Source organism: Candida parapsilosis, contig 005569 (genome assembly GCF_000182765.1).
Source record: "Candida parapsilosis strain CDC317 annotated contig 005569".
In the NCBI taxonomy this organism is placed as follows: domain Eukaryota; kingdom Fungi; phylum Ascomycota; class Pichiomycetes; order Serinales; family Debaryomycetaceae; genus Lodderomyces; species Lodderomyces parapsilosis.
Window position 1 is genome coordinate 627,550 of NW_023503278.1, and position 24,950 is coordinate 652,499.

The window sequence follows — 24,950 nt, forward strand, 5'->3', positions numbered from 1 at the left end:
TCACATTTAATCACAGGCACTGTCATACCACTTAGTTACCAAAGATTTTAGCTAGGCCTCGAGTAACAATTCCAACACTCCCCTCGTGACATTCAATTATCAAAAAATGTCAGAAGGAAACACGCAAATATATTCCGCCACGTATTCAAATGTTCCAGTTTTTGAGTATGTAACATCCGAGGGCCCAATAATGCGCCGTAAAGGGGATTCCTGGATCAACGCGACGCACATTTTGAAAATAGCAAAGTTGCCCAAGGCAAAGAGGACGAGGATACTCGAAAAAGATGTACAGACTGGAATACACGAAAAAGTACAGGGTGGTTATGGTAAGTATCAAGGGACTTATGTACCATTGAAATTGGGTGAAGTGATTGCACGCAATTACAATGTGTATGACACATTGAAGCCAATATTTGATTTTGAGTACATTGAAGGTAAAACTGAAACACCACCACCTGCACCCAAGCACAATCATGCGAGCGCATTGAATATAGCAAAACGACAAGCATCTTTACAGAAGAAAGAGCTACAAGCGAAGCAAACAAAGCAACCCAAAGTTAAAAAATCTGGGGATGAGCCAAAGAAACGCGGAAGACCTAAAGGCTCAACATTGAGCTCTACTCCGAGTCTACAGCATTCAGACACTGTACCATTAGGAAGTATGGTAGGTGGTTACAGCAGAGACAGCTCTTTTGCTGCCCCCATCCCTAGAATGATGCGACAAAATACCGAACAAGATGCTCTACATATGATGGCATCGAATATGAATTTGAGACAAGAGGATTTGGCTTCTGTAGACACAGATGAAGACGATGATGACGACCATTATGGGAAAAATGGTGGCGCAACTTTGAAAAGAAGCAAAAGGAGTAACGGACTATCGATGCGTAATGGTGATTTTGACACTAATGTTGACTTGCTTACCAGTAAGGAGTTGTTTGGTGTTTCACGAAATACATTTGAAAAAAATGCGCACAATATCAATGGGCCACAAGCAGATTTGATCACGCCGTATCATCAACCTAGTATCAATCTTTCACAAGACAATCAAATCTACGCCGATTACTTTGCCAACTTTGTAACATTCTTTTTGGATGATGAAGGGAACAAAGGTCAGGCGAATGCAACACCGGAAAGTGTTTTGCCAGAAAAGCTTTTGAATCCTCCGCAACCGGTTTCCAAGATCCACATTAACCACAGTATCGATAACGAAGGGAATACCATTTTTCATTGGCTTTGCTCGTTGGGTTATTTGACGCTTATAAAGTTTTTGATTGAGAAATTTGATAAAGAGATTAGGCTTGACATACGAAACAACAATGGGGAGACACCCTTGATGTTTATGGTAAAGTTTAGTAATTGCTTCAATTCAAATAGTTTTAAGGAGGTATTGGAAGTTTTATTTGAGTCGCTTATACTTGTCGATTCTAGTGGTAAAACTGTTTTGCATCACATAGTGGAGTATAAAAAGGAAAAAGTTGCGGCTTATTATTTGGACATTTTGTTAAAGAGTCTTGTTCATGACAAAGAAAAATCTAATGATGGCATAGACAATATCACTGAGGAAAGGTTTGAATTGATTACAAAATTTATCAACCATCAAGATTCTGACGGAAATACAGCATTTCACATAGCTGCTTACAATTTAAACAAAAAATTGATAAAAGTATTTATTGATTACCACAAATTTATTAATTTCAGTTTAAGGAATTTGGTTACCTGCACAGTTGAGGATTACTTGGAGTCACACAATTACGTTCTTCGTCTTGATGTTGGGAGTGATGGCGAAGAGAATTTAAATGAGGAAAACGCAGCACTAATAAACAATCAAAGACATGATATGATAGAAGAAGCAAACTCGCTTGGACAATCGTTTGATGCACAACTTTACAACTCGAAAATGGCAATAAATTTGTATAATACCACCGCTAACATCCTCACAGAAAAGATGGCCGAATTGTCATACATTATCAATCAAGAATTAAAGGAAAAAGACAATGTAGTGCTAGGCTACTTTAAGACATTGGAGAGAGTCAATGAAATCAAGCTATCGACGCAAAGAGCTATACTATCAATTTTCAAATTAGACCATTTGATTGATGATTTGGATGAAGGACCAAAAAAGGAAAAAATGGATCCGTCAAGCCAAGAGTCAAATGTACTTGAGACAGACTATGACAACTTTGAACTGAACCATAGGCGAGATCAAATCGTTCAAGAAGAAATAAATCGTTTGGTGAATGATTTGATGTATCAGCTATTACACAAGCAAGAGGAGGTGAAGCAAGTATTGAAAAAGTTGAAAAACTTTAAAGAGTTTGTACTCAGAAAAGAGTTGGAAAAGGCGTCATTTAAGAATGATCTTCAGTATGGTGACGAGTCACAATTCGAGCTAGCGAATCTTGTTCAACTTGAAATTTTGAAAAAGAGGAAGTTGGTGGATAAAATTGTGGATCTTGCTAAAGATGTTCCTCCTTTGACGGATCGTACGGATACTTCAAAACCAATTATTGAACAGTATGCTTCTGACGCAAACAATAAGTTAATTAAATATTGCAAGCTTATCTCCTTGAGTTGTGGGATGAGATTTGATGAAATTGAAAACAATATAGATCTGATTGAGCAAAGTTTGTTGAAAAATAGGTGACTTTGGTAAGTTTTGGACTGGTTTTTTTGTTTCATAGGACATGTGTAAGTGTTCAATATAATTTGTATTATTACTTTTAATTGATTGATACAATGTAGAAAATCACTTTGCAATCTTGCATTGATTGCTTGAACTATTTTGTGCGCGTCTAGGGTTGCGCAGGCACAATCAAATTTCACTTTTTCGTTCTTTTAGTAGAGAACGAAAATTTCAGAGATACACAGAGATTTCAGGCACTCAGCCACAGGATTTAAGGGGACATAACCATATCACATCACAACTTATTGAATGGCTAGTCAAGGGATATAAATACAAAAGCACCATCAAATCAAACATTTCCATCAAGTTCCCTTTCACACGTGCATTTGTTTTTCTACTTTATTTAATTATTAAACTTGCATTATCATGTTGTCAGTGGGGAGACTACTGAAAGGATTAAGACAATCCCTTGTACGACTAATTTCGTTTATCAAAAATCTGCTATATAGCAGTACAGGGAGGAGACTAGCGAGATTGCTTGCATTGTTTGGGCTAATTGCTTGCATTATGTACAACATCTACGACTTCTATTTTAACCCTTTAAAGACATTTCGATTGCACCCTAATGCTGTGAACTCCAAGATCATTTCAAATGCGGAACTAGCAATTTCTACACAAGATACCACCCAGGAGTCATTTCCATTATCCAATCAGTTTCTAACTAGCAATGAGTTTAGTTCCATTTCACTCAAAGCTTTCACTGACCCACACCCATTGATTGTGGGAAAACCTGAAGATTATACGTTTGACGAGGGGTTTATGTGCTCTGAGTTGGAATACGAAGATGCGTTTGATGTTACTAAACAGGCATATCTCGACTCTGATTTTGAATACTTTATGACCAAGTTCAAACAAATAAAAGAGTATGCCAAATTATTGAAAAAAGCAAAAGCCAAATTTAAGCCAGTGATTCCAGAACATAAACAATGGTTCAGGTTCGGAGGCTCAAGTGTTTGGCTATCTCAATTCAAAGTTCATTATATGGTGAGTCGAGTATTGTATTCTCCCCTGGGTATTGCCAACAAAGCGTATGTTTCGTTTTTGTATGTACAACTATTCGACCAAGATTGGAAGGAACTACCAAAGGGGACTAATTTGACTATACCTTTTGAAAAATCCGACTCCACCAATTGGATGAACCTAGACGGGTCTGTAACTACGATACGAGGCGATCCGCAATTGCGTTACAAACGGGTCGAATTTCCACATATTTTACCCATTCCTATCGATTATGCAATGCAAACTGAAAATGAAAAGTACTATTATGGTCCCGAAGATCCAAGAATTATATTGAGAGAAAACCCATTGGGATTTGAAGAGCCATTGATTGTATTTAACATGAAAGAGTTGAAAATCGTAAAACGTATCATGTTTTTGTATTTACCATTTTCAAAAACATTAAACTTGTTGAAGAAAAGGACCGACAAGTATGCCAAAATTGAGAAAAACTGGACACCTTTTATAAGTCCCAATCAGAAGTCACAAAACAAACTTAATTTTATTTATTCAATCGTACCTTTGGAAGTTTTGGTGTGTGAAATCGATACGGCTGTGTGTGACTTTCTTCAAAATCCGAAAAAGAAGAAAAAGAATTTTGTCGGGGCACTAAGAGGAGGTACCCAATTAGTCTCATTACCATTAGACAAGCTCCCGACTGCTGTGCGCGATCTGCTTCATATTCCCGCCAACCGTAATGTGTTTCTAGGCTGGGCAAGAGCACATCTCAACAAATGTGGTTGTGGTGAGTCAATGTATAGACCCAATATGATTATATTGATTGAGGATTACAATGAAGAAACTGGCAAGTATTATTACAAATTGGGTGATGTTTCAGATTACATAGATTTTGGTGCATATGTACCACCATGGGTATCTCCGAAAATCGATCCAAAACTGGGTCAGTTGATTGAAGCGGAGCCACTACCTTGTGAAGGAAGAAACGTGCTCATACCCAATTCCATCGCTTATTGGGACATTGAAAGTGTAACTCGAGATGGAAAGACTTTGAAGAATTTTGACCAATTGACGTCTCTTGATTCCGTTTCGATAAATGATTACATGGGCGTTACATTATCAGCTGCTGATCAAGACGTTTCCATTGTTCATTTACGTGGGTTATTAAACTACATTATCAAATTGCCCAGCTTATTTGATGAATCTACAGCAGTTTACAATCGTGACCAGTTCAACATTCGTGGGTCAGATTGGAATTACAAATGTGCAATGAAAGCGAGTAAGGAGTATTGCAAACAAGTGGCATTGAAGAATGGTATACTCGAAGAAGAGGAGGAGGACCCTTATTCAGGCTAGTCACACAACTTAGAATCGATTTATATTTTGTTAAAATGATGTAATGATTATATCTATAGATACCTAGACTGTTTGGAAATAGGAGGTTCTAAAAGGTTGAACTGAAAAAAAAAAGAAACCTTCCATAACCGTGATAACCTAATTTATCCGATGCCCGAAGATATATAATAGAACAAATCGAAAAGGCTTATACCACAGCTGACGGAAAAAAAAAGCCGTTTCATGTAAAACGCATACGCTACCATAATTTTTTGCCCCTCCAATAACCGAGATTTGGTAGATGAAAAATTTTTTACTGCTAAAATTGAAGTTGCGAAATGATGAATCTGGAACCAAGTGGTTATTTAGGCGTTTGTGTTACAAAATTAATGACCAAGAAGTGAAAGTACCAGTTTATATAAGTACAATGATATACGCTCTTTCCGTGCCAGATGGAGAAAGGTATTTTCTAAAATTGTGGTAAGCAAAGAACGTTATACATGTCTGATATTAAAAAGAGCTCGTTGGAGATAAATCAACGTAACTTGATAGCTTCTTCTACAAACAGCACTGAAAATTCATACAATGAACCAGCAGTTTACTACCCAAACGACAACGGGTTCAACAACAATAGTCATGAAAAGAAATCGCGATCAGAAAGTATCGCCTCACTATCAAAAAAGTCGATAGATCAAGTACGGAAAAGTTTACAAGGAGACCAATCATATAACGACACTGATTTAAACGACAAGCAGTACTCAGTACACCAAATCTATGGTGATTTAAATAGTGAGGAGATTGAACTTCAACGAATAGCCACAAGGAGAAGTATCTTGGGTGAGATTGAACACAAGATAGCTGATGAAGTTAACAATGAAGAATTGAATGAAAAAGAGTTGGATGATGGAGTGATTGAAGACCAAGTACTACCTGTTACTCAACACGGTGAGGATTTCATCAAAATTGACCCTGAATTGATTACTTGGAATGGGACTGAAGATCCAGAGGATCCAAGAAATTGGTCAGCTTCGTTGAAAATTTTCCTTTTGGGCTTTGTTTCCCTATATGCTTTAGTTGCACCAATGTCATCAAGTATATTATCACCAGCAATGAGTGAAATCAGTGTTGCATTTGGCATCACATCTGAAGTTGTTCAAGCCATGGTTGTATCAATTCAAATCTTGGCATGGGCATTTGGACCATTGATTATTGCCCCATTGTCAGAATACGACAATATTGGCAGGAAATTAGTTTTGGATGTATCGTGTTGGATGTCATTGTTTTTCAACTTGGGTTGTGCATTTTCACAAAATACAGCACAAATGATGGTGTGTCGGTTCATTGGTGGATTATTTGGTTGTGTGCCTATGAATGTATGTGCTGGGGTCATATCTGACTTGTTTGACGCCAACCTGAGAAACGCTGCCTTGGCTGGTTATTCTTTGGTCCCGTTATTGGGACCAGTTATTGCCCCATTGATTGCTGGGTTCATCGTTGATCATATGCAATGGAGATGGTGCTTTTATGTTTTGTGCATGTTCAATGGGGCTGTTGCCGTTGCTGCCACTTTGTTCTTCAAAGAGACCTATGCACCAACATTGTTGAAACGTAAAGCACAAAGATTGAGGAAAAATACTGGCAACACTAGTCTACACACAATTTATGAAATCACAAATGCCAGTGAATCAACATTTGGCAGATTGTGGTTGTGTATTGTTCGTCCTGTGAATTTACTTTTAACCCATCCAATGGTTATTGGATTGGGTTCATTTATGGCATTCACTTACGGGTTCATGTACCTTTTAATTGTGACATTCCCACAAATTTTCGAAAAGCAGTATGGGTTTAGCAAAAGCATTACTGGATTGATGTATCTCCCCATGGGTTGTGGGTTCATTTTAGGAGTGGTATTTTGGACGTTTATGGTTGGTAGAGTGTACAAAAAATTGACGATTGCCAATGGTGGAGTAGCCAAACCGGAATTCAGATTGCCTTGCTTAATTGCTTGTGCTGTGTTCATACCAGTTGGGCTAATCTGGTTTGGCTGGTCAGCACAGAAGGAATTGCATTGGATTATGCCTGGTATCGGTTCGGCAATTTTTGCATTTGGATTGGTTTGTGTTTTCCAGACTATTCAAAACTATTTGATTGATATGAATGTTCGATTTGCTGCTAGTTCGGTTGCTGCCGCTGCATTGTTTCGTAGTTTGTTTGGATACACATTCCCGTTATTTGCTAGGAAAATGTACAGTGCTTTGGGGTATGGTTGGGCAAACACAATGTGTGCTTTCATTGGAATCTTGTTGGGAGTTCCATTTCCAATATTCTGCTACTTGTACGGTGAAAAGTTGAGAGAGTCGTACAATAGGAAGTTTGAGATTAAACAACAAAGGAGGGATCAAAAGAATTTGGAGAGATTGAAGAGAAAGAATGGTGATGATGGTTGTATGGTGTAAGGGGCCCATTTTTGCATTACGAATAGGATTATTCGGTTCATTTCTTATGGATAGATTTATTAGATTTTATTTCATTTAGCAGTTTTGTAATAATATTGGCATCATAGAAGGTACGTTGCTTGTAGTTGGTTGTTGGTGGCACTCCGTCCATAATTTTGAGCTAAATTGGTAGCTGGACATTTACCTCAAATATGATCAATCTCAATAATATCACTCCTTTATAATTGCCATCCAACGCCATGTCGTCCGAAACTCCACAAATACCCCTACCGCAAACTGTGTCACCTCTTTCCGCTCAAGAGCTAAATTTCTTTCCCCTACCCAAACAGCTAGAATCACTACCTACGAAAACATTTGAAGAATTTGTCAACAATGAAGAATTAATTCAAGGTTATATCCACCAGCTCGAAGCTTACAAACTGAAATTAAAGGAGCTACAAGAACGTGCGAGTCAAGCATCATCTTTGCTCCAATCTGAGATCAATGACACCTTGATTCCGCAATATCAAGACGTGAGTAACAAGATCAATCAACGAATCAAAACTCTCACGCAACTTCACAATGAGTTTTTGAACTTGGAGACTATTCAGTATCAAACTATGTCATCTACATTCAATGAAGAGCTTTTGAAGCACAAGTTTAGGAAATTGATTGAACGGAACGACGAGGAGAGTAGAGATTTGGTCAAGAATATCAATTCAAGTGAGGTCACTGATGAGCAATTGGTAGATACTTTAGAGCTGTTTAAACAGAGTAGAAAGACATACCATTTCAAAAAAGAAAAACTTAATCGTTGGGAAGAACAAAGGGTCAGTGGATGATACGATACGTGATTGTACCAACTATATTACCGCGCTACTTTCAATTTGCGTGACTTGCATGTATTTTTACAGAAGGGGGTATCGAAGGTGATGAGTGAATTGCACTTTGTGTATATCGTACAGAGAGCGTTGGTGTATCATTATAGTTTCTTATCGTTGTTATTCTATGAGTTTCTCTGCTTCTGCAATGTGTAGAAAATTTGTGTAGACTGTGCGCAATGAGCACGTAAAAGTCATCTGCCCTATAGACCCCCCCCCCCCCCCCCCTCCCTTCCTTTTCAAAGTCAGGGAGGGAAATGTTGTTGGGTCATTTGGCTCTTCCTGGTACGATTGCTATGAGCTCGTTCTTTTGTTATATTAAGTGTGGGGATGCTTAATTGTTATCATGTACACTACTATCCATTTCACTCTGGTTTTATTCTATTATATACTGACCCTAATTCTTCCTACGTTGGAAAGAGCGCGGGATGCACGATAGGATACTAATTGTGCGTATATGTATGACTTCGCTATTAGGTCTACTGGGTAAAGATGTATCTTATGGTTATGGAGTTATGTATAGGATGTATGCGTGTATGCGTCCCTTCAATCCGGAAATTGTCTCGGCTTTAAAAAGTCCGCAATCTTTGCTTGACTTTGTGTGATGAACTACAAAAAATCCTTCCAATAAAGTTCTTTGATAATCTTTCCATCTTGAAAAAAGCAGTTTTGCAGAGAATTTCATTGTTCATTGAATTAGAAGAGTATATATATATACATATATATATATATACGGAGGAATATTAGCTATTCATCACTGCAGTCAATACCTACTTTCACATATATTGACTAACCTAATTGACATTTTATCTTTCGCCGGGTCAAAGTCGTCATAAATATTCATTCCAAAGACACATCATCTATAATCGGATTCCGCTGATCGTACTGGCTTAAATTTAGGCACTTACCATAGTTGAAGATATACAGTGGTTAATAGTCAAACATGTTTAAAGGGATCGCCAATAGGAGGTTCTTTTCCACCTCATTTAAACCATTGAACAAGATTAAACCACCGAGAGCAACCAAAACATCAACAATTCCACCACGTAATGTTGAAGTTTTGCAAGCATCAGTGTTGGGAAAAGTGTTCAAGTATACATTGGGTGCAGCAGTACTTGGTGTTTTAGGTGGTGCTGGTGTTGTCGCGTACAAGATTTACGAAGAATCCAAGCCAGCAAAACAACAAAAACAAACCCCTTTCTTCCCTGATGGTCAAAAGAAAAAGACTTTGGTTATCTTGGGCTCGGGTTGGGGATCAATTCCATTGTTGAAGAATTTGGATACTACCTTGTACAATGTCGTTGTTGTCTCACCAAGAAATTACTTTTTGTTTACTCCATTGTTGCCAAGTGTCCCAACCGGTACCGTTGAATTGAGATCCATTATTGAACCAGTTAGAGCTATTACCAGAAGATGTCCGGGTGAGGTCATTTACTTGGAAGCTGAAGCCACTGGTATTGATCCTCAAAAGAACCAACTTTACTTGAAGCAGAGTACCACTGTTCATTCTGGTCACTCAGGTAAGGATACCTCATCAAGTAAATCCACTGTTTCTGAATATACTGGAGTCGAGGAAATTTCAACCACATTGAATTATGATTATTTGGTTGTTGGAGTTGGTGCTCAACCTTCCACTTTTGGTATTCCCGGAGTTGCTGAACATTCCACATTTTTGAAAGAGGTTAGTGATGCATCAACTATCAGAAGAAGATTAATGGATGTTATTGAAGCCGCTAATATTTTGCCAAAGAGTGACCCAGAACGTAAGAGATTGCTACAAATTGTTGTTTGTGGAGGTGGCCCAACTGGTGTTGAAGCTGCCGGTGAAATCCAAGATTACATTGACCAAGATTTACACAAATGGGTTCCTGAATTGGAAGGTGAATTGAAAGTTACTTTAGTTGAAGCTTTGCCAAATGTATTGAACACTTTTAACAAAAAGTTGATTGACTACACCAAAGAAGTATTTAAAGACACCAACATTAATTTAATGACAAATACCATGATCAAGAAAGTCGGTGACAAGGTTCTCACTGCTTCGCAAAAACAACCTGATGGATCAACAAAGACTGTTGAAATTCCATATGGTGTTTTAATTTGGGCTACCGGTAATGCTGCCAGAGGATTCACTCGTGATTTAATGTCGAAAATTGAGGAGCAAAAGAATGCTAAACGTGGATTATTGGTTGATGAGTGTTTGAAAGTTGATGGTACTTCCAACATTTTTGCCTTGGGTGATTGTACATTTACCAAGTATCCACCAACCGCACAAGTTGCATTCCAAGAAGGTGAATACTTGGCCAAATACTTTGAAAAATTACATCAAGTTGAAAGTCTTCAATACCAAATCCAACATCCAACACCAAAGCAAAACGTCGACACTTTGGGTAAGAAATTAGCTAGAGCTGAAAAGAGCTTACCTAAATTCCAATACAACTATCAAGGTTCATTGGCGTACATTGGATCCGAAAAGGCAGTTGCTGATTTGGTTTGGGGTGACTGGTCAAACATCACTAGTGGAGGTAATTTCACGTTTTTGTTTTGGAGATCAGCTTATATCTACATGTGTCTTTCTGTAAAGAACCAATGTCTTGTCATCTTGGACTGGATGAAGGTTTATTTGTTTGGAAGAGATTGCTCAAAGGAATAGGTTCCCAGCTCAACTTATTTATATAGTTTGTGTTTTTTATCAAATAAATCTAAACCTAGAGTAGAGAGTAAAGCTATCCTGTCACATGATGGCAGGAGTCTCGACTGCAATTGGTGCAAAAAGATGTAAATAACTTCAAATACAATTTAAACTACATAAGATATCCATCCCGCACATGCCCTTAGCCTGATGCACTTAATGGAGCAGCTGGGGTATTACCAGCAGCAAGGGTTGCTGCTGCTCCTCCACCTGACACATCCTTCTCACCACTACTCTTTGGTTTATACAAGTTAGGATAAGTATAAGTTGGATTACCACCAGCCTTAAACTCCTTCCAAGCTCTTTCAACTTCATCAAAAGCATTATATCCCCAAAGAAAATCTTGGAAAACTGGATCAGCAAATCTATTGGGACATCCCAATTCCGGTTGTTTATCATACAAATAAGAATCTCTAATTTCTTGTAATTCACCATCGGGTAAATGATAAATATCTTGACATTGATGAGATCCTCTAACCACTTGAGAACTTCTCCATTTACGCAAATTCTCCGTCATTTGTAAAAGTTGAGGGATTTGGTCACGCAGTTCGATCTTGGAGAATAATCCAGCAAGAACAGCACCATCCTCAACTGCTTGCGATGCACCACTGGCCAAATAAGGCAAGGTTGAATGGGAAGCATCACCCAAGATTATAAAATTGCCAGTTTTGGAATTGACCCACGTTTTCAATTCACGTGAGTCTTGTAAACGCCATTTACTCACTGATGTAATCAATTTGAAAACAGTGGTGAGGTCTTGATCCCAACCTTTAACCAAGTCTAATAATTCCTCTTGTGATGCATCTTGTTTCAAAACTCCTTTTGGTAATGTGTCAGGGCACAAGGCAACAACATTACAGATTTCACCTTCGTGCAAGAAATACATGACAATGTGCATGGTGGGACCCCACCAGAAGTTGATGTTTGGGTTGGCGTAAAATTTCTCCAATCCAGGAACTTTCTTCATATCTTCAACTTTAATCAATGCACGGTATGCTAAATCACCAGTATCGTAAGCTCCAGAAGAGTCACCAGTTAATAAAGCTCTGGTTTGTGATCTGACTCCATCATACCCTACAATGACATCACCACTGTATTGTTTTCCAGTTGCAGTAGTGACAGTTGCTTTTTCAAAATCAATATCAACAACTCTTGAATTTGTATGGATTTCAACCCCCAATTCTTCGGCTCTATCAACCAATACTTTATGATAATCAGCCCTGTGAATATGTAAATACATTCCATCGTATTTCTCCAGAACATAAGGCACCAAGTTTTGCGTAGATAAAAGTTCACCTTTATATTTCTTGACCAAGATATCATGTGGATGAATCGAGACTTTATCAACTGCATCCAATACGCCAATTGCTTTTAAAATCTTGGTTGATGGTGGTGGAATTTGAATACCAGCTCCAACTTCACCCAATTCAGTAGCTGCTTCTAATAAAATGACTCTGTGGCCTGCCAATCTGAGGCAAATACTAGCGGCGACTCCCCCGAGACCGGCACCTACAACGACAAATGTAAGTTGTATTGGAGCCTTTTGGAAACCATAAGTTTTTGATGGTGCTTGAACTGCCATTTCTCTGGTGTGTACTTGTTGTATATTGTTTGATTCGTGAAAGTACAGAAGATTCTGGTTGCAAAATAGAAGTATATCTCCAACTCCAGTCAAGTTGTGGAAGAATCTATACACATTTATATATCTTTTCAAAAAACCTAATAATAAATCCGTTCAAAGTCAAACTGCTTTTAGATAATATACCCCAGCACTATTTGAGATATTTTTGGGTTTTTTTCTATCACTGTTTTCAACTTGCCGGAAATTATTATAAATGGAAATAGGGTTTTTAGTGGAACGAGAAAATCGGTTTCTTTCCCCCACGTTGAAAAACTTTATTTACCCCATAATTTGAAACTTTTTATTCATACATTCTTCAAGTAGTCATAATATTTAGTCCATCCGATTTTATTATGCAACCCCCTCCCACACTTGTTTTTTCGTGTATTTTAGTCAGGTAAATGGAATTACCATTTAATGGAGTGCAAATTTAAAACTCCGAAGAATCAAAAAAAAAAAAACTAAAAAAAAAGAAAGTTGTGAAACATAATCACACAAAATCAAAGCAGTGTAACATCTTAGCAAAAGTGATGAAGACTGCCAAATAACGTTACGTTCATGGTAAGCCACCTTAACTCCACATCTAATACTGACATAGAAAAACTTCAACTAAGGAGTAAAAACCACCAAGATTTTTTCTTCTTCCAAACTCTTGCCGAATTTGTCTTTTCAAAATCGGCCCTAAATTTATAAATGGTAGCAACTAAGATTTTGTGGAGAAAAAAAAAAATGTTTACACGTTAAAAATTTTGCAGTCGGATAAAGTTTTTACCGTAAACACAAATATCTCAACAACTATTCGCTACAAAAGACAATGAGATCCTTAGCTTCTATCTAACCATTGTCCCCTCTTTCAAAAGGATAAACAAAGAAAACAGTGTCCCACGCCACAGAGTGGAGAACGTCACCCCTAGGAATGTATATATAGGAGTAGTAGACGAAAGAAGATATTGCAATCAAATCGGCTCTTTGCTTATACCAACAACTTTTTGCCGCCGATGCGCTTCCATCAAGGCTTTGCCAGATGCTAGATAACTTCGTCAAACGTTTTTTTTTTTTCGCTTTACTGTGACAGCTCTACACTCCCCCTATCTTTCTCTCGATGCATACACCTCCACATTCTCATTTGAGATCATGACTTCTGACTCTCTCCACATTTAGACGAGTTCGTCTGAAACACCATTATTCTTGGTATCGTCTTTAACCCCCTACTCCTCCTTTCTGAAAGCTCTCAAAATTCGACCGACGTCTCCATTGAAAAAAGGTTGCAAAAATCTTATGCGTCATATGGTGTGGAAAACTAAATGCGTACTTGATGACTGGAAAAACAAATACCCGAAAAAGTATACCCACAACTTGCATATAGGAGGGGTGAGGGAGGGGAGGGGGTAGGGAAAGCTACAGTCAACGCAACACGCAGAACTAGGTACACTAAGATGCGCTCGTGAGAATCCATCTCTCGACTGAGCTCATTCTACCGGTGCGATACTAATAATAATAGTACTTTATACTATACATCTTATATGATCTTAAATTTTTTTTTTTTGCTTCTAAAATTCAACTTTATTCAATCTATAGCGTCACCAAGCTCTTCCCCTAGTAGCAACAACAACACTTTGTTCAATTGTTTCCAACTTATGCTCTACTTTTTCTCTTCACTTTGAAAAATAATGTCTCTCCCTCTTCGTCCTTGTCTGATTGTGCTCTATTGTTGAAATACTTCGTTCAAAACTTCTTCTTCTTCAGCCAAATGCTTGGCCTTGGTACCGGCAGCAATAGAAGCACTTGGATCTCTACCAGCGTATCTGATGTTCAAGCCACCATGCTTATCAGTCTTGTCAAGCACAACGTTAACTCTTGGTTCAATAAAAGACCAAGCACCCATATTCAATGGTTCTTCTTGGGCCCAAACTAAATCTTCAATGTTTGGATAAGTGTTCAATGCATCACGCAATTGAGCAAATGGGAATGGATTCAATTGTTCAATCTTGATGAAAGCAGTTGACTTGTCATTGGTTTGCTCCCTTCTCTTGTGCATAGCAGCATGTATTTGACCGGTACACAATACAAGTCTCTTAACTTCAGATTTATCACCAACAACATCTTCAATAATCCATTGGAATTGAGAATCACCGGTAAAATCAGACAAGTTGGATCTGGCCAATGGATGACGCAACAAGGACTTGGAAAAGAACAAAATCAATGGCTTTCTAAATTGTCTATGCATTTGACGACGCAACAAGTGGAAAACGTTGGCTGGTGTGGTTGGATAAGCAACCTGCATGTTACAGTCTTGATGTTGACGTTCCAACTTTTCAGGAGATGGGAAGTAACGAGGATCTTCATTACACAATTGCAAATATCTTTCAATTCTACCAGAAGAATGTTCTGGACCCTGACCATCGTAACCATGAGGTAATGACAAAACAACACCTGATCTTTGCATCCATTTCGATTCAGCTCCGGAAACAAACTGATCAATGATAACTTGAGCAGTGTTGGCGAAATCACCAAATTGTGCTTCCCATTCAACCAAGGCATCTGGTGAAGTTAATGAATAACCATATTCGAAACCCAAGACACCATATTCTGACAAGGATGAGTTGGATATGCTGAAAACACCTTGATCTTCACTCAAGTTGGCCAATGGGGTCCAAGTCTTTTCTGATTTTTGATCGTGTAAAACAGCGTGTCTTTGTGAAAAGGTACCTCTTTCAACATCTTGTCCTGAAACTCTAACATGGTATCCTTCCAAAGCTAATGATCCATAAGCCAATGCTTCACCAGTGGAATAGTCGATACCTTCACCAGTTTCAACAGCCTTTTTCCTTTGATTCAAAATACGCTTCAAGTTTCTATGTATTTCAAATCCTTCTGGTGCTTCGGAGATGGCATCACCAATCTTTTTCAAAATGTCGGCATCAACACCAGTTGGGAAATGTGGCAACACTTCAGTAGCCAATTCCTTTGGTGATTTGAAATCTTCCCATGGGGTGGTCAACCACTCTCTTGAAGTTGGTTGATAATCCTTGGCCTTGGAGAATGATTCCTCCAACAAGTTCCAAACCCATTTCTTGTGCTCATCAATATCTTCTCTAGTGAAGGTGCCCTCTTTGACCAATTGCTCAGTGTAAATATCAATAACGGACTTCTTTTTGGCAATTTCTTGATACATGAGGGGTTGAGTGAATGATGGTTGATCAGTTTCATTATGACCATGCTTTCTGTAACCAACGAGATCAATGATACAGTCAGTGTGGTATGTAGCTCTCCATTCAGCAGCCAAGTTGAACACAAAAGTACAAGCCTCAACATCATCAGCATTTACGTGGAAAATTGGTGCATTGATACTCTTGGCGATATCAGATGGGTATAAAGTGGATCTTGCAAATCTTGGATCAGTAGTGAAACCAATTTGGTTATTGATAATGATGTGGATGGTACCACCAGTTGAGTAAGCAGGCAAGTTGGCAAATCCCATGGTTTCGTAAACAACACCTTGAGCAGCAAATGCAGCATCACCGTGCAACAAGATTGACATTGCCTTTTTAAATTCACCAATATCATTCTTGTATTGTTGGATAGCACGTGTCTTACCAAGAACCACCCCATCTTCAGATTCCAAATGTGATGGGTTAGCAACCAATGACAAGTTGACGTGTTTACCGGAAGTGGTTGGTCTCTTGTAGTTCATACCCAAGTGGTATTTAACATCACCAGAACCTTCGTCAAACTCTCTCGATCCGGTAAATTCCGAAAAAATCGATTCATTTGGTTTACGGACAACATTTGACAACATGTTCAATCTACCTCTGTGTGGCATACCAATAACAACATCTTCAATACCTTCTTCAACAGAAGTATCAATCATAGCCTTCATGGCTGGAACAACAGACTCAAGACCTTCTAAACCAAATCTCTTGTCATTGGGGAACTTGGTTGACAAAAATGTTTCAAAAGAAGTGGCCCAAATCAAACGATCCAAAATTTGTCTCTTTTGGTCTTGTGAGTACTTGAATGGTTGCGGAATTTCAATTCGTTCTCTCAACCAATCACATTGTTCTTTGGAAGGAATGTGAACATATTCAACACCATATGAGGAACAGTACAAATCCTCGCATGTTTTGATAATTTCTCTCAAGGTCATGGACTTTTTACCTTCAGTAGCAAATCTTGGCAAAATACCAGGACCCAAAGTAATTTCCTTATCCAAATCCTTGTCGGTGAATTGATAATAGTCCAATGTTAATTCTTTTGGAACTTTGGCATGGCTACCAAAACTAATTCCCAATGGATCAATTTGTGCCTTTTGATGGCCTCTAACTTGATAAGCTCTAACCAACAATTGAACCTTCAAGTGAACAACAACATCTTCATTGACATTTGATTGTTGTGGATAAAAACCAGCGGTACCACCAGACACAGTTGGAACCAAAGTTGGTGGTGCTTGAAAAGCCTTTGATGGCGATACTCCATCCTTTTCAATGTTGGTGAAATAAGCATTCCAAGATGAATGTACACTTGCTGGATCTTGTCTCCATTGTTGGTACATTTCATCAACATAGTTGGCATCATTGCCTTGCAAAAATGTATCGGTAGCTGTAGCTAAACATCTTGTTTGAAATCTGGTGAAATTATACCTCAATGATGGAACATTGGCTCTAAGAATTTGTGTACGTGGTGGAATAGCACGTTTGAAAGCTCTAAGCATGATTGTAGATTTTTATCTCGGGGTGTCTGTGTATATGTGTATGTGTATGAGTTTGAAGAATATTTCGTGGTAACAACCTCTTCTTTTGTTGCGTTGCTTGTTTTTCCTTCTCCCGCTGTCTCGTGTATGATCCTGAAGTGGTTCTCTTTAAAAGCAAAGAAAGAAAAGAGGAGTCCAATTGATGGTGGGTTAATTTGGGTTTTTTTTTTTTTATTTTTTATTTTTTTATTTTTGCTATTCTTCAAAGAAAGACAAAAAAAATTTTAAAAGGAATTTTTTTTTTAAAATAAATAAAAAAAAAAAAATGAGACAATTGAAATTTTCAGTGGAGAACTCGTTTGGTTTTATAATTTGTATGTAACTCTTGTGTATTATTGGTTTATATATATATATATATATATATATATATATATATGTACACATACATTAAAAGAGAGAGAGAGAAAGAGAGAAGGAGAGAAAGACAATGTGTATGTATGTTTGTGCGTGTGTGTGCCAAAAAAAGACCACATTTTGTAACCGAGAACAGTCATGCACAATCACGATTTACTCCGGGGGTGAACCAGTAAAAGTTTATCCATCAACTCTAACAACAACAACAACAACAACAACACAAAGGAGGATATTATATGCCAGAAGTGTTGGCCGTTCACTACCTCTTTAAGAGATAGCATTATCCCCATATACGAATCTTCTTAATTATCATTTCTTCAGTAAAACTTAAAACATAACAGAATTTTCGCCTAAGGGGATGTCGGGACTAAAAAAAAACATTCGGAGAAAATTTTTCTTGAACCACTAAATCAAAAATAATAAAAAGAAAAAACAACTCCGTGACCACCGGGTATTACTTATGCATGGATCTCGGACTTTGAAGGAAGTTTACAAGGTGCGACGGCGTAAAGATTTTTACTGAAGATGATGTCACTAGACTTGTCTTGGATGATGTGGCAAATTACAGTAGTGAGTGTAATTCATGTCTCTAAAAGAGTCTCGTTGGTAAAATTGTGTTTGAAGCGGTCACACTTTGACGTGTATTGTCATTGAACCCGCTTTTTATTCCGAGGATAATCTTTTTAACCAAACAAATGGATGCAAAAAAAAAAAAAAAAACCCCCAACTACCTACGATCTAAAAGAATCCAAATGTGGTAAATAAAGCACCGTGAAAGAAAATCTGCAACAATCATTCGTTGGCATTCACAACCCACGTGAACTATAACGTAGCTTTGACCAACTGTTGCAAGCGGATATCCACCTTGTAGCTTCCGTTTCCACTATGTTGATGTCAATACATCTTCCACTGGTTTGATGACTTCTCTCCAACCTCGCAAATAGGGTCTCTTCGATGGCTACAATTAAAACAAACTACAATCATTACACAGAAACTGTATGAATATGCTGTAAAGATTTTCTCGTCGTACTTGCGTCATTTTGCTTTCCCGTCCCATCGACTATGTACAAATATCACCCCTTATGAATCAAATAAATTCTTTAGCTTTTCTTCTAAAAGCATTACAATCCCTCAACCATTGCCTATAGTCCTTCAATGAGTAAATCCTTTCACCATAGTAATCAGGGATAGGATTCGAAAAACTTTGACTCGAGGGATCGGGCCTTTTCACCTTCAACCTTGACAAAAATTGACTATTTCTCACATCAAATGCTTTCAACTTTGATCTGTTTAACGTTTTGAATACAACTTGTCCCACCACTGGTCCCAACAAATAACCAAGTAGACCACCAGCAATTACTCCACCTCCCATAACCATGAGTGGATCAAACCCAAACATTGGCTTTTCAAGATCAATTTCAATGTTTCCTAAATAAGTGAGGGTCAACATTGCTCCCCCTAAACCGGTGAAAATTCCACTAACGGCATTGATTCTATTATTTTGCTTCTTCAATTGAAAGTACTCGACCCATGATAATCCATTAGTTGATGACGAGGTTGAATTAAATCTCACCCTTGGTAGGCTTCTAGTGAGTGCTCTTCTGTAAATTCCTAGGGTCAACATGCTTATTGTTCTGGTGTTGTTTAATGAATAATTTTGGATGCTCTTGAGGCCTACTGTGATTTTTGGAAAAATCATTTCATCCTTTCGTAATCTTTTTTTTTTTTTTTTCTTCTTTTTTTATTTTGTTCTTCTCCTGTCTGTCTCTAACACCTTCTCGGATTAATGTTGCAAAATGACAAAGATACTTTTACTTGTGTACTATAGTAGTAAGTATGATGGAAGAACGCGGATGTAGCTTCATTACAAAGCAGGGAGACCGTCTACTGGACAAGCAAGTACACTTTCAAAAGAGCATAGAAGTACACAAAGTTCAGTGTGCCACCCGAACTACTACTATTGCAACCTCGTTTTACCACACACACGACTTTTGTCAACAAGTCATTGAAAAGAAACAAGGGGAATAGTGTCATCTTCCGCGGTACACACAGAGAGTTCCGAAGCAGCTTCGTATACACCACCAAGTAATTCTACATAATCTCTATCACCAAGTTCTCACACCAAAAACATGCCAGTTGTAAACGTGATATCAAATCAGAGTAGTGTATTATGTTCAAAAATTGAAAAGAGTGAGAGTGAGAGAGAGAGAGAGAGTGTGTGTGTGTGTGTGTAAGAGAGAAAGAAAAAATCTTTTTCTTTTTGTTTTTGAATGTGTCTTGGTTGAATGTTTTGTTTTCTCTTCACAGACGGAAGACGACTTTGTTGAAGGAAAAAGTTAATCAGTTTTCGGTATCAAAATCAATCAATCCTATCCATCGAAAGATCAACAGTAGTAATAGAACTACAATATAATTAGGAGACTGAGGACAACTCTATTAGGCATACACCTTCGATAAAAAAAGACTGCTTCACACATTTCCACATTTCCATAATTGCCATATCTAGTTGACTTTTTTGGACAATCAATTGCCAAATACCTGAAAAATTTCACAACCAATACGCTCTTTAATCAAACTACCCTGTGGAAAGTAATCAACACAACTACGCAATTAGACAACGCTTGAAGTGGAGACGATATGGAAGGAAGTATCACTACAGTCAATACGAATAATACAAACGGTGGCTTAAATCAAACAGAGCTAAACACAATGGAAAGGGAAATAAACAAGTATAGCGTCCCTCAAACAAAGGAAGAGTTGACCAGCATTCTAACCCTGTATTATCGCTTGTTGGTTGATACCAAAAAATTGAATGCAGAGGAATCAGTGGTGAAAGGTGAAGCAGAATCACGACCTAATGATCCCTATGCTAAAGAAAAGCTTGAAATTGAATCAATCTTGTCGAAAGTTGACAAGCAGCAAAGTAAATTTGAAGCTGAAGAATCAGAGTTTATGAGTCAATTGTTGAGTGTTGATACTACCGGTCAAGGAGGTCTTGATTTTGAATTGTTTGGGAAACAAATTGCAGGATTCTCGTTATTGTCCAAGGATTATGATCTTCCGGAAAGCTTACAACGACAGTTTGCCAAGGATACACCGCAAATGGAGAACAAGTTTGTGGATGACCTTGTTACCGAGCTTACTAATATAAATGTGGATTTTGAGACCAGAGCCAAAGAAAACGGAATTGAGGCAAGCTCACCATTGACGGCTCCGGTACCCAAATACGCTCCATTGGGTAATCTTTACATTGAAAAGATTGTAGCCAATAAGATTGCACAGAGATTGAGGGAGCTCGAGAATTTGCCTGCTAATATCGGCACATTTGGTGGTAATGGACTCGACGATATCAAAATCAAAGCTTTGATTGAGCTAAAGGGACTTCGTGTATTAAGCAAACAGAAACAGCTCAAGCACGCAATAATATCTCATGAGTCGCAACAGGTCAAGTACACTCACCCTCACCTCAAAAATCTTCCTATTTGTTTGCTGGAAAAAAGGTCTTTTAGTCTAAGGTCTAAAGTTGAGCAGCAAAATCCTCAATTGTTGGCAGTACAGTTAGAGCAGTTGAAAAAGGAAGAAGCTAGAGAATTGAAACGTCAGTTGCACATTGCCAAAGTTGACCAAATACTTGAAAGTACTCTTGAAAGAAATGATAAAAAGACTGTTTTCAGTAATTATAGAAACTACCTTTTGGTGAAACAATTGAACAATTTCCATCAAATAACTGAAAAAGAGGAGAGCAAGAAACTTGAAAAGAATGCTAAACAAAGATTGCAAGCTTTGAAAGCCAATGATGAAGAAGCGTATCTCAAACTATTGGATGAAACAAAGGACCATAGAATTACCCATCTTTTGAAGCAAACCAATCAGTTTTTGGACTCTTTGACCGAGCAAGTGAGGGCACAACAAGACGAGGCAAATGGAAATTTGGGTACACCAAGAAGTGCCAGTCCAGAAGTTATGGGAACTACTCCTGCAATCACAGAAGACGGTACCGGCGGAGTACTTGTTGACAGCAAGGAAGAATTGCGTGAAAAGACTGATTACTACGAAGTTGCTCATAAAGTAAAGGAGAAAATTGAAGAACAACCAACTATCTTAGTTGGTGGTAAATTAAAAGAGTATCAAATCAAAGGTTTGGAATGGATGGTTTCACTTTATAATAACCACCTTAATGGTATCTTGGCCGATGAGATGGGATTGGGTAAAACAATTCAATCGATATCATTGATAACATACCTTATCGAAAAGAAGCACGAGTCCAAATTTTTGGTTATTGTTCCACTTTCAACTATAACAAATTGGACATTGGAGTTTGAGAAATGGGCTCCATCTGTCAAGGTTATAGTGTACAAGGGTTCACAACAGCAGAGAAGATCAATGCAATCAGATATAAGGTATGGTAATTTCCAAGTGATGCTCACCACTTATGAGTACGTTATTCGTGAACGTCCATTGTTGGCCAAATTTCACTACTCACATATGATTATTGATGAAGGGCACAGAATGAAGAATGCAAACTCCAAGCTTTCGCAAACTTTGAGACAATATTACAAGACAAAAAATAGGTTGATTTTGACTGGTACTCCATTGCAGAACAACTTGCCTGAATTATGGGCGTTGCTCAACTTTGTTTTGCCCAAGATCTTTAATTCGGTGAAGTCATTTGACGAATGGTTCAACACCCCTTTTGCCAATACTGGAGCTCAGGAAAAGATTGAGTTAACAGAAGAAGAATCTTTATTGGTTATTCGAAGATTGCATAAAGTCTTGCGGCCATTTCTTTTGAGAAGATTGAAGAAAGATGTCGAAAAGGATTTGCCCGATAAAGTTGAAAAAGTATTGAAATGCAATTTGTCGGGATTGCAATATGTGCTTTATCAACAAATGTTGAAACACAATGCATTATTTGTCGGAGCCGAAGTGGGTGGTGCCAAGAGTGGAATCAAAGGGTTGAACAACAAGATTATGCAATTGAGAAAGATTTGTAACCATCCGTTTGTATTTGAGGAAGTTGAAACAGTGTTGGATTCACTGAAATTGACAAACGACTTGATTTGGCGAACAAGTGGTAAGTTTGAATTGTTGGATCGTATCTTGCCCAAATTCAAAAAGAGTGGCCATCGTGTCTTGATGTTTTTCCAAATGACACAAATTATGGATATCATGGAGGATTTTCTTCGATTTAGAGACTTGAAGTATTTGAGATTGGATGGGTCCACAAAGGCTGATGAACGTCAAGATATGTTGAAGGTTTTCAATGCCCCTAACTCCGACTACTTTTGTTTTCTTTTGTCGACACGTGCAGGTGGTTTAGGTTTAAACTTGCAAACTGCAGATACGGTGATCATTTTTGATACCGATTGGAATCCTCATCAAGATTTACAAGCACAAGATCGTGCTCATAGAATTGGTCAAAAGAATGAAGTACGTATTTTGCGATTAATCACCAATGACTCGGTTGAAGAAGTAATTTTGGAAAGAGCTCACCAAAAATTGGATATTGATGGGAAGGTTATTCAAGCAGGTAAATTCGACAACAAGTCAACTGCTGAAGAGCAAGAAGAGTTTTTAAAACGATTGTTGGAGGCTGATGCCACCGGGGGTGACAATGACGAAAACGATTCACTTGATGATGAAGAGTTGAATGAAATTTTGGCCAGGTCAGATGAGGAAAAGACATTATTTGCCAACATGGATGATGAGAGGAAACAATATGATCCATATGGTGAGCACAGGTTGATTGAAAAGGATGAATTGCCAAAGATTTTCACCGAAGATATTTCTCATCATTTCGAAAAGAACGTACAAGAACTTAGTCGAATGAGAGAAAAGAAGAAGGTGATGTATGACGATGGATTGAGTGAAGCTCAATGGTTGAAGGCAATGGATGATGACGATGATAGTGTTGAGGATGCCATCAAGCGTCGTATGTCTCGTATCAATGCAAGAAAGAGAAATAAAGCGATAAGGGAAGGACTTTTGGTTGAAGATATAAACGATGATGAAGTTGGTGAAGAAGACGATGAAGAATTTGAAGCTGCTGCTCAACCAAGAAAGAGACAACGCCGTTCGAGAACTCCAATAGCCAATTCAGTCAAGAAAGAACAGGCAGAAAATGATGAAGATGGTTCAGATGCTGAAGAAGACCAAGACGTTGAGATGAATGACGTGGAAACTAATGGAAATGTGGTGTCTGATGGATTAGAATCGCAATGTCTTGCAGTGTTGGATGATATTTTACAATTGACTGATGAATCTGATGGACACAAAATCAGTGACATTTTCTTAACATTGCCCTCAAGAAAACAGTATCCCGATTACTACTCAATCATAAAAACGCCAATCTCGATCAATCAAATCAAAAAGAAGATAAAGAATGAGGAATATGCATCCTTGGATGATTTTGCTGCTGATTTAAAACAAATGTGCTTGAATGCAAAGACATACAATGAGGAAGAATCTTTTGTATACACTGATGCCACGGTAATCGAGAATTTGATTGCATCAAGATTCGGTTGATGGAAAAGAAAGTGTGCTGCTATTGAATGAAGATAGGAGAAGTTTTGATAATCTGTATTTGTCTTCGAATGTATACTCTTTTCAATTTACTACAATGTAAGATTTCACTGATCGGGTATTGAACGTTAGAATTTTAACCGCTCTAGAAAGGGATGCAAAAAGACTTTTAGGTTTGTGTGACTCTCGGATGACACCCAATCATGTTGTGAATATAGTTGCTTATATAAACACTCTTGTAATTATATGCAGGTACATCATAGAGAAGCCTTTTTGTTGCAAAAGAAACCTCTTTTCAACCACCTATCCCTCCGTGATTCTAATAGTCCCTGTTGGTAGAATGACAAGCTGCTATATGGTGGATGCATTGATAGTGGTTTGCAAACGTTGGGTTTGAGCAAGAGGAAGGGGCTTTACATGTGCTTTGGTAATTCTACTTGATAGCAACTACCTTTCGTGCAACGAAACGGCACCGTCTCGTCCTTTCAGCAACGCTCACGGGAGGAGATTTCAAATGGCAAATCTAGTATTCAACATTACTAGTGCAGTAGCAAACGTCATGTCGTGGTATACTTCTATAGACCAAATTGTTTTTTTTTTAACTGCACAAGTTTCTGTGTATGCGATGGAACGAGGTGGAAGCTTTTGACGTGAATTTTAGATAACCAATACACAATAATTAATGCCGCCATGCTTTGTTTTAATCCACACACAATGCACAAA

General features: G+C 38.0%; 9 protein-coding genes across 9 annotated transcripts; 6 read left to right on the top strand and 3 right to left on the bottom strand. All coding sequences in view use genetic code 12, as the record gives it.

Moving 5' to 3' along the window:
- Window positions 1-106: 106 nt before the first annotated feature.
- Window positions 107-2,647, top strand: MBP1 (transcription factor; the record flags this gene model as incomplete). Its single annotated transcript, XM_036812297.1, has 1 exon — window positions 107-2,647. One exon carries the CDS (start codon window positions 107-109, stop codon window positions 2,645-2,647), a length of 2,541 nt encoding a protein of 846 aa, XP_036663419.1.
- A 405-nt stretch (window positions 2,648-3,052) lies between these two features.
- Window positions 3,053-4,996, top strand: BMT7 (Bmt7p; the record flags this gene model as incomplete). The annotated part of the gene is made up of 1 exon (XM_036812298.1): window positions 3,053-4,996. The coding sequence occupies one exon, from the start codon at window positions 3,053-3,055 to the stop codon at window positions 4,994-4,996; it is 1,944 nt and encodes a 647-aa protein (XP_036663420.1).
- A 479-nt stretch (window positions 4,997-5,475) lies between these two features.
- CPAR2_102760 (uncharacterized protein) lies at window positions 5,476-7,431 on the top strand (the record flags this gene model as incomplete). Its single annotated transcript, XM_036812299.1, has 1 exon — window positions 5,476-7,431. One exon carries the CDS (start codon window positions 5,476-5,478, stop codon window positions 7,429-7,431), a length of 1,956 nt encoding a protein of 651 aa, XP_036663421.1.
- A 239-nt stretch (window positions 7,432-7,670) lies between these two features.
- On the top strand, window positions 7,671-8,252 carry CPAR2_102770 (ESCRT-I subunit protein; the record flags this gene model as incomplete). Its single annotated transcript, XM_036812301.1, has 1 exon — window positions 7,671-8,252. The coding sequence occupies one exon, from the start codon at window positions 7,671-7,673 to the stop codon at window positions 8,250-8,252; it is 582 nt and encodes a 193-aa protein (XP_036663422.1).
- Window positions 8,253-9,234: 982 nt separating this feature from the next.
- On the top strand, window positions 9,235-10,941 carry NDE1 (NADH-ubiquinone reductase (H(+)-translocating); the record flags this gene model as incomplete). The annotated part of the gene is made up of 1 exon (XM_036812302.1): window positions 9,235-10,941. One exon carries the CDS (start codon window positions 9,235-9,237, stop codon window positions 10,939-10,941), a length of 1,707 nt encoding a protein of 568 aa, XP_036663423.1.
- A 181-nt stretch (window positions 10,942-11,122) lies between these two features.
- Window positions 11,123-12,562, bottom strand: CPAR2_102790 (uncharacterized protein; the record flags this gene model as incomplete). Its single annotated transcript, XM_036812303.1, has 1 exon — window positions 11,123-12,562. The coding sequence occupies one exon, from the start codon at window positions 12,560-12,562 to the stop codon at window positions 11,123-11,125; it is 1,440 nt and encodes a 479-aa protein (XP_036663424.1).
- A 1,744-nt stretch (window positions 12,563-14,306) lies between these two features.
- Window positions 14,307-17,312, bottom strand: KGD1 (alpha-ketoglutarate dehydrogenase; the record flags this gene model as incomplete). Its single annotated transcript, XM_036812304.1, has 1 exon — window positions 14,307-17,312. The coding sequence occupies one exon, from the start codon at window positions 17,310-17,312 to the stop codon at window positions 14,307-14,309; it is 3,006 nt and encodes a 1,001-aa protein (XP_036663425.1).
- A 1,480-nt stretch (window positions 17,313-18,792) lies between these two features.
- PAM17 (Pam17p) lies at window positions 18,793-19,329 on the bottom strand (the record flags this gene model as incomplete). Its single annotated transcript, XM_036812305.1, has 1 exon — window positions 18,793-19,329. The coding sequence occupies one exon, from the start codon at window positions 19,327-19,329 to the stop codon at window positions 18,793-18,795; it is 537 nt and encodes a 178-aa protein (XP_036663426.1).
- A 1,013-nt stretch (window positions 19,330-20,342) lies between these two features.
- Window positions 20,343-24,230, top strand: CPAR2_102820 (RSC chromatin remodeling complex ATPase subunit; the record flags this gene model as incomplete). The annotated part of the gene is made up of 1 exon (XM_036812306.1): window positions 20,343-24,230. The coding sequence occupies one exon, from the start codon at window positions 20,343-20,345 to the stop codon at window positions 24,228-24,230; it is 3,888 nt and encodes a 1,295-aa protein (XP_036663427.1).
- Between the last annotated feature and the right edge of the window lie 720 nt (window positions 24,231-24,950).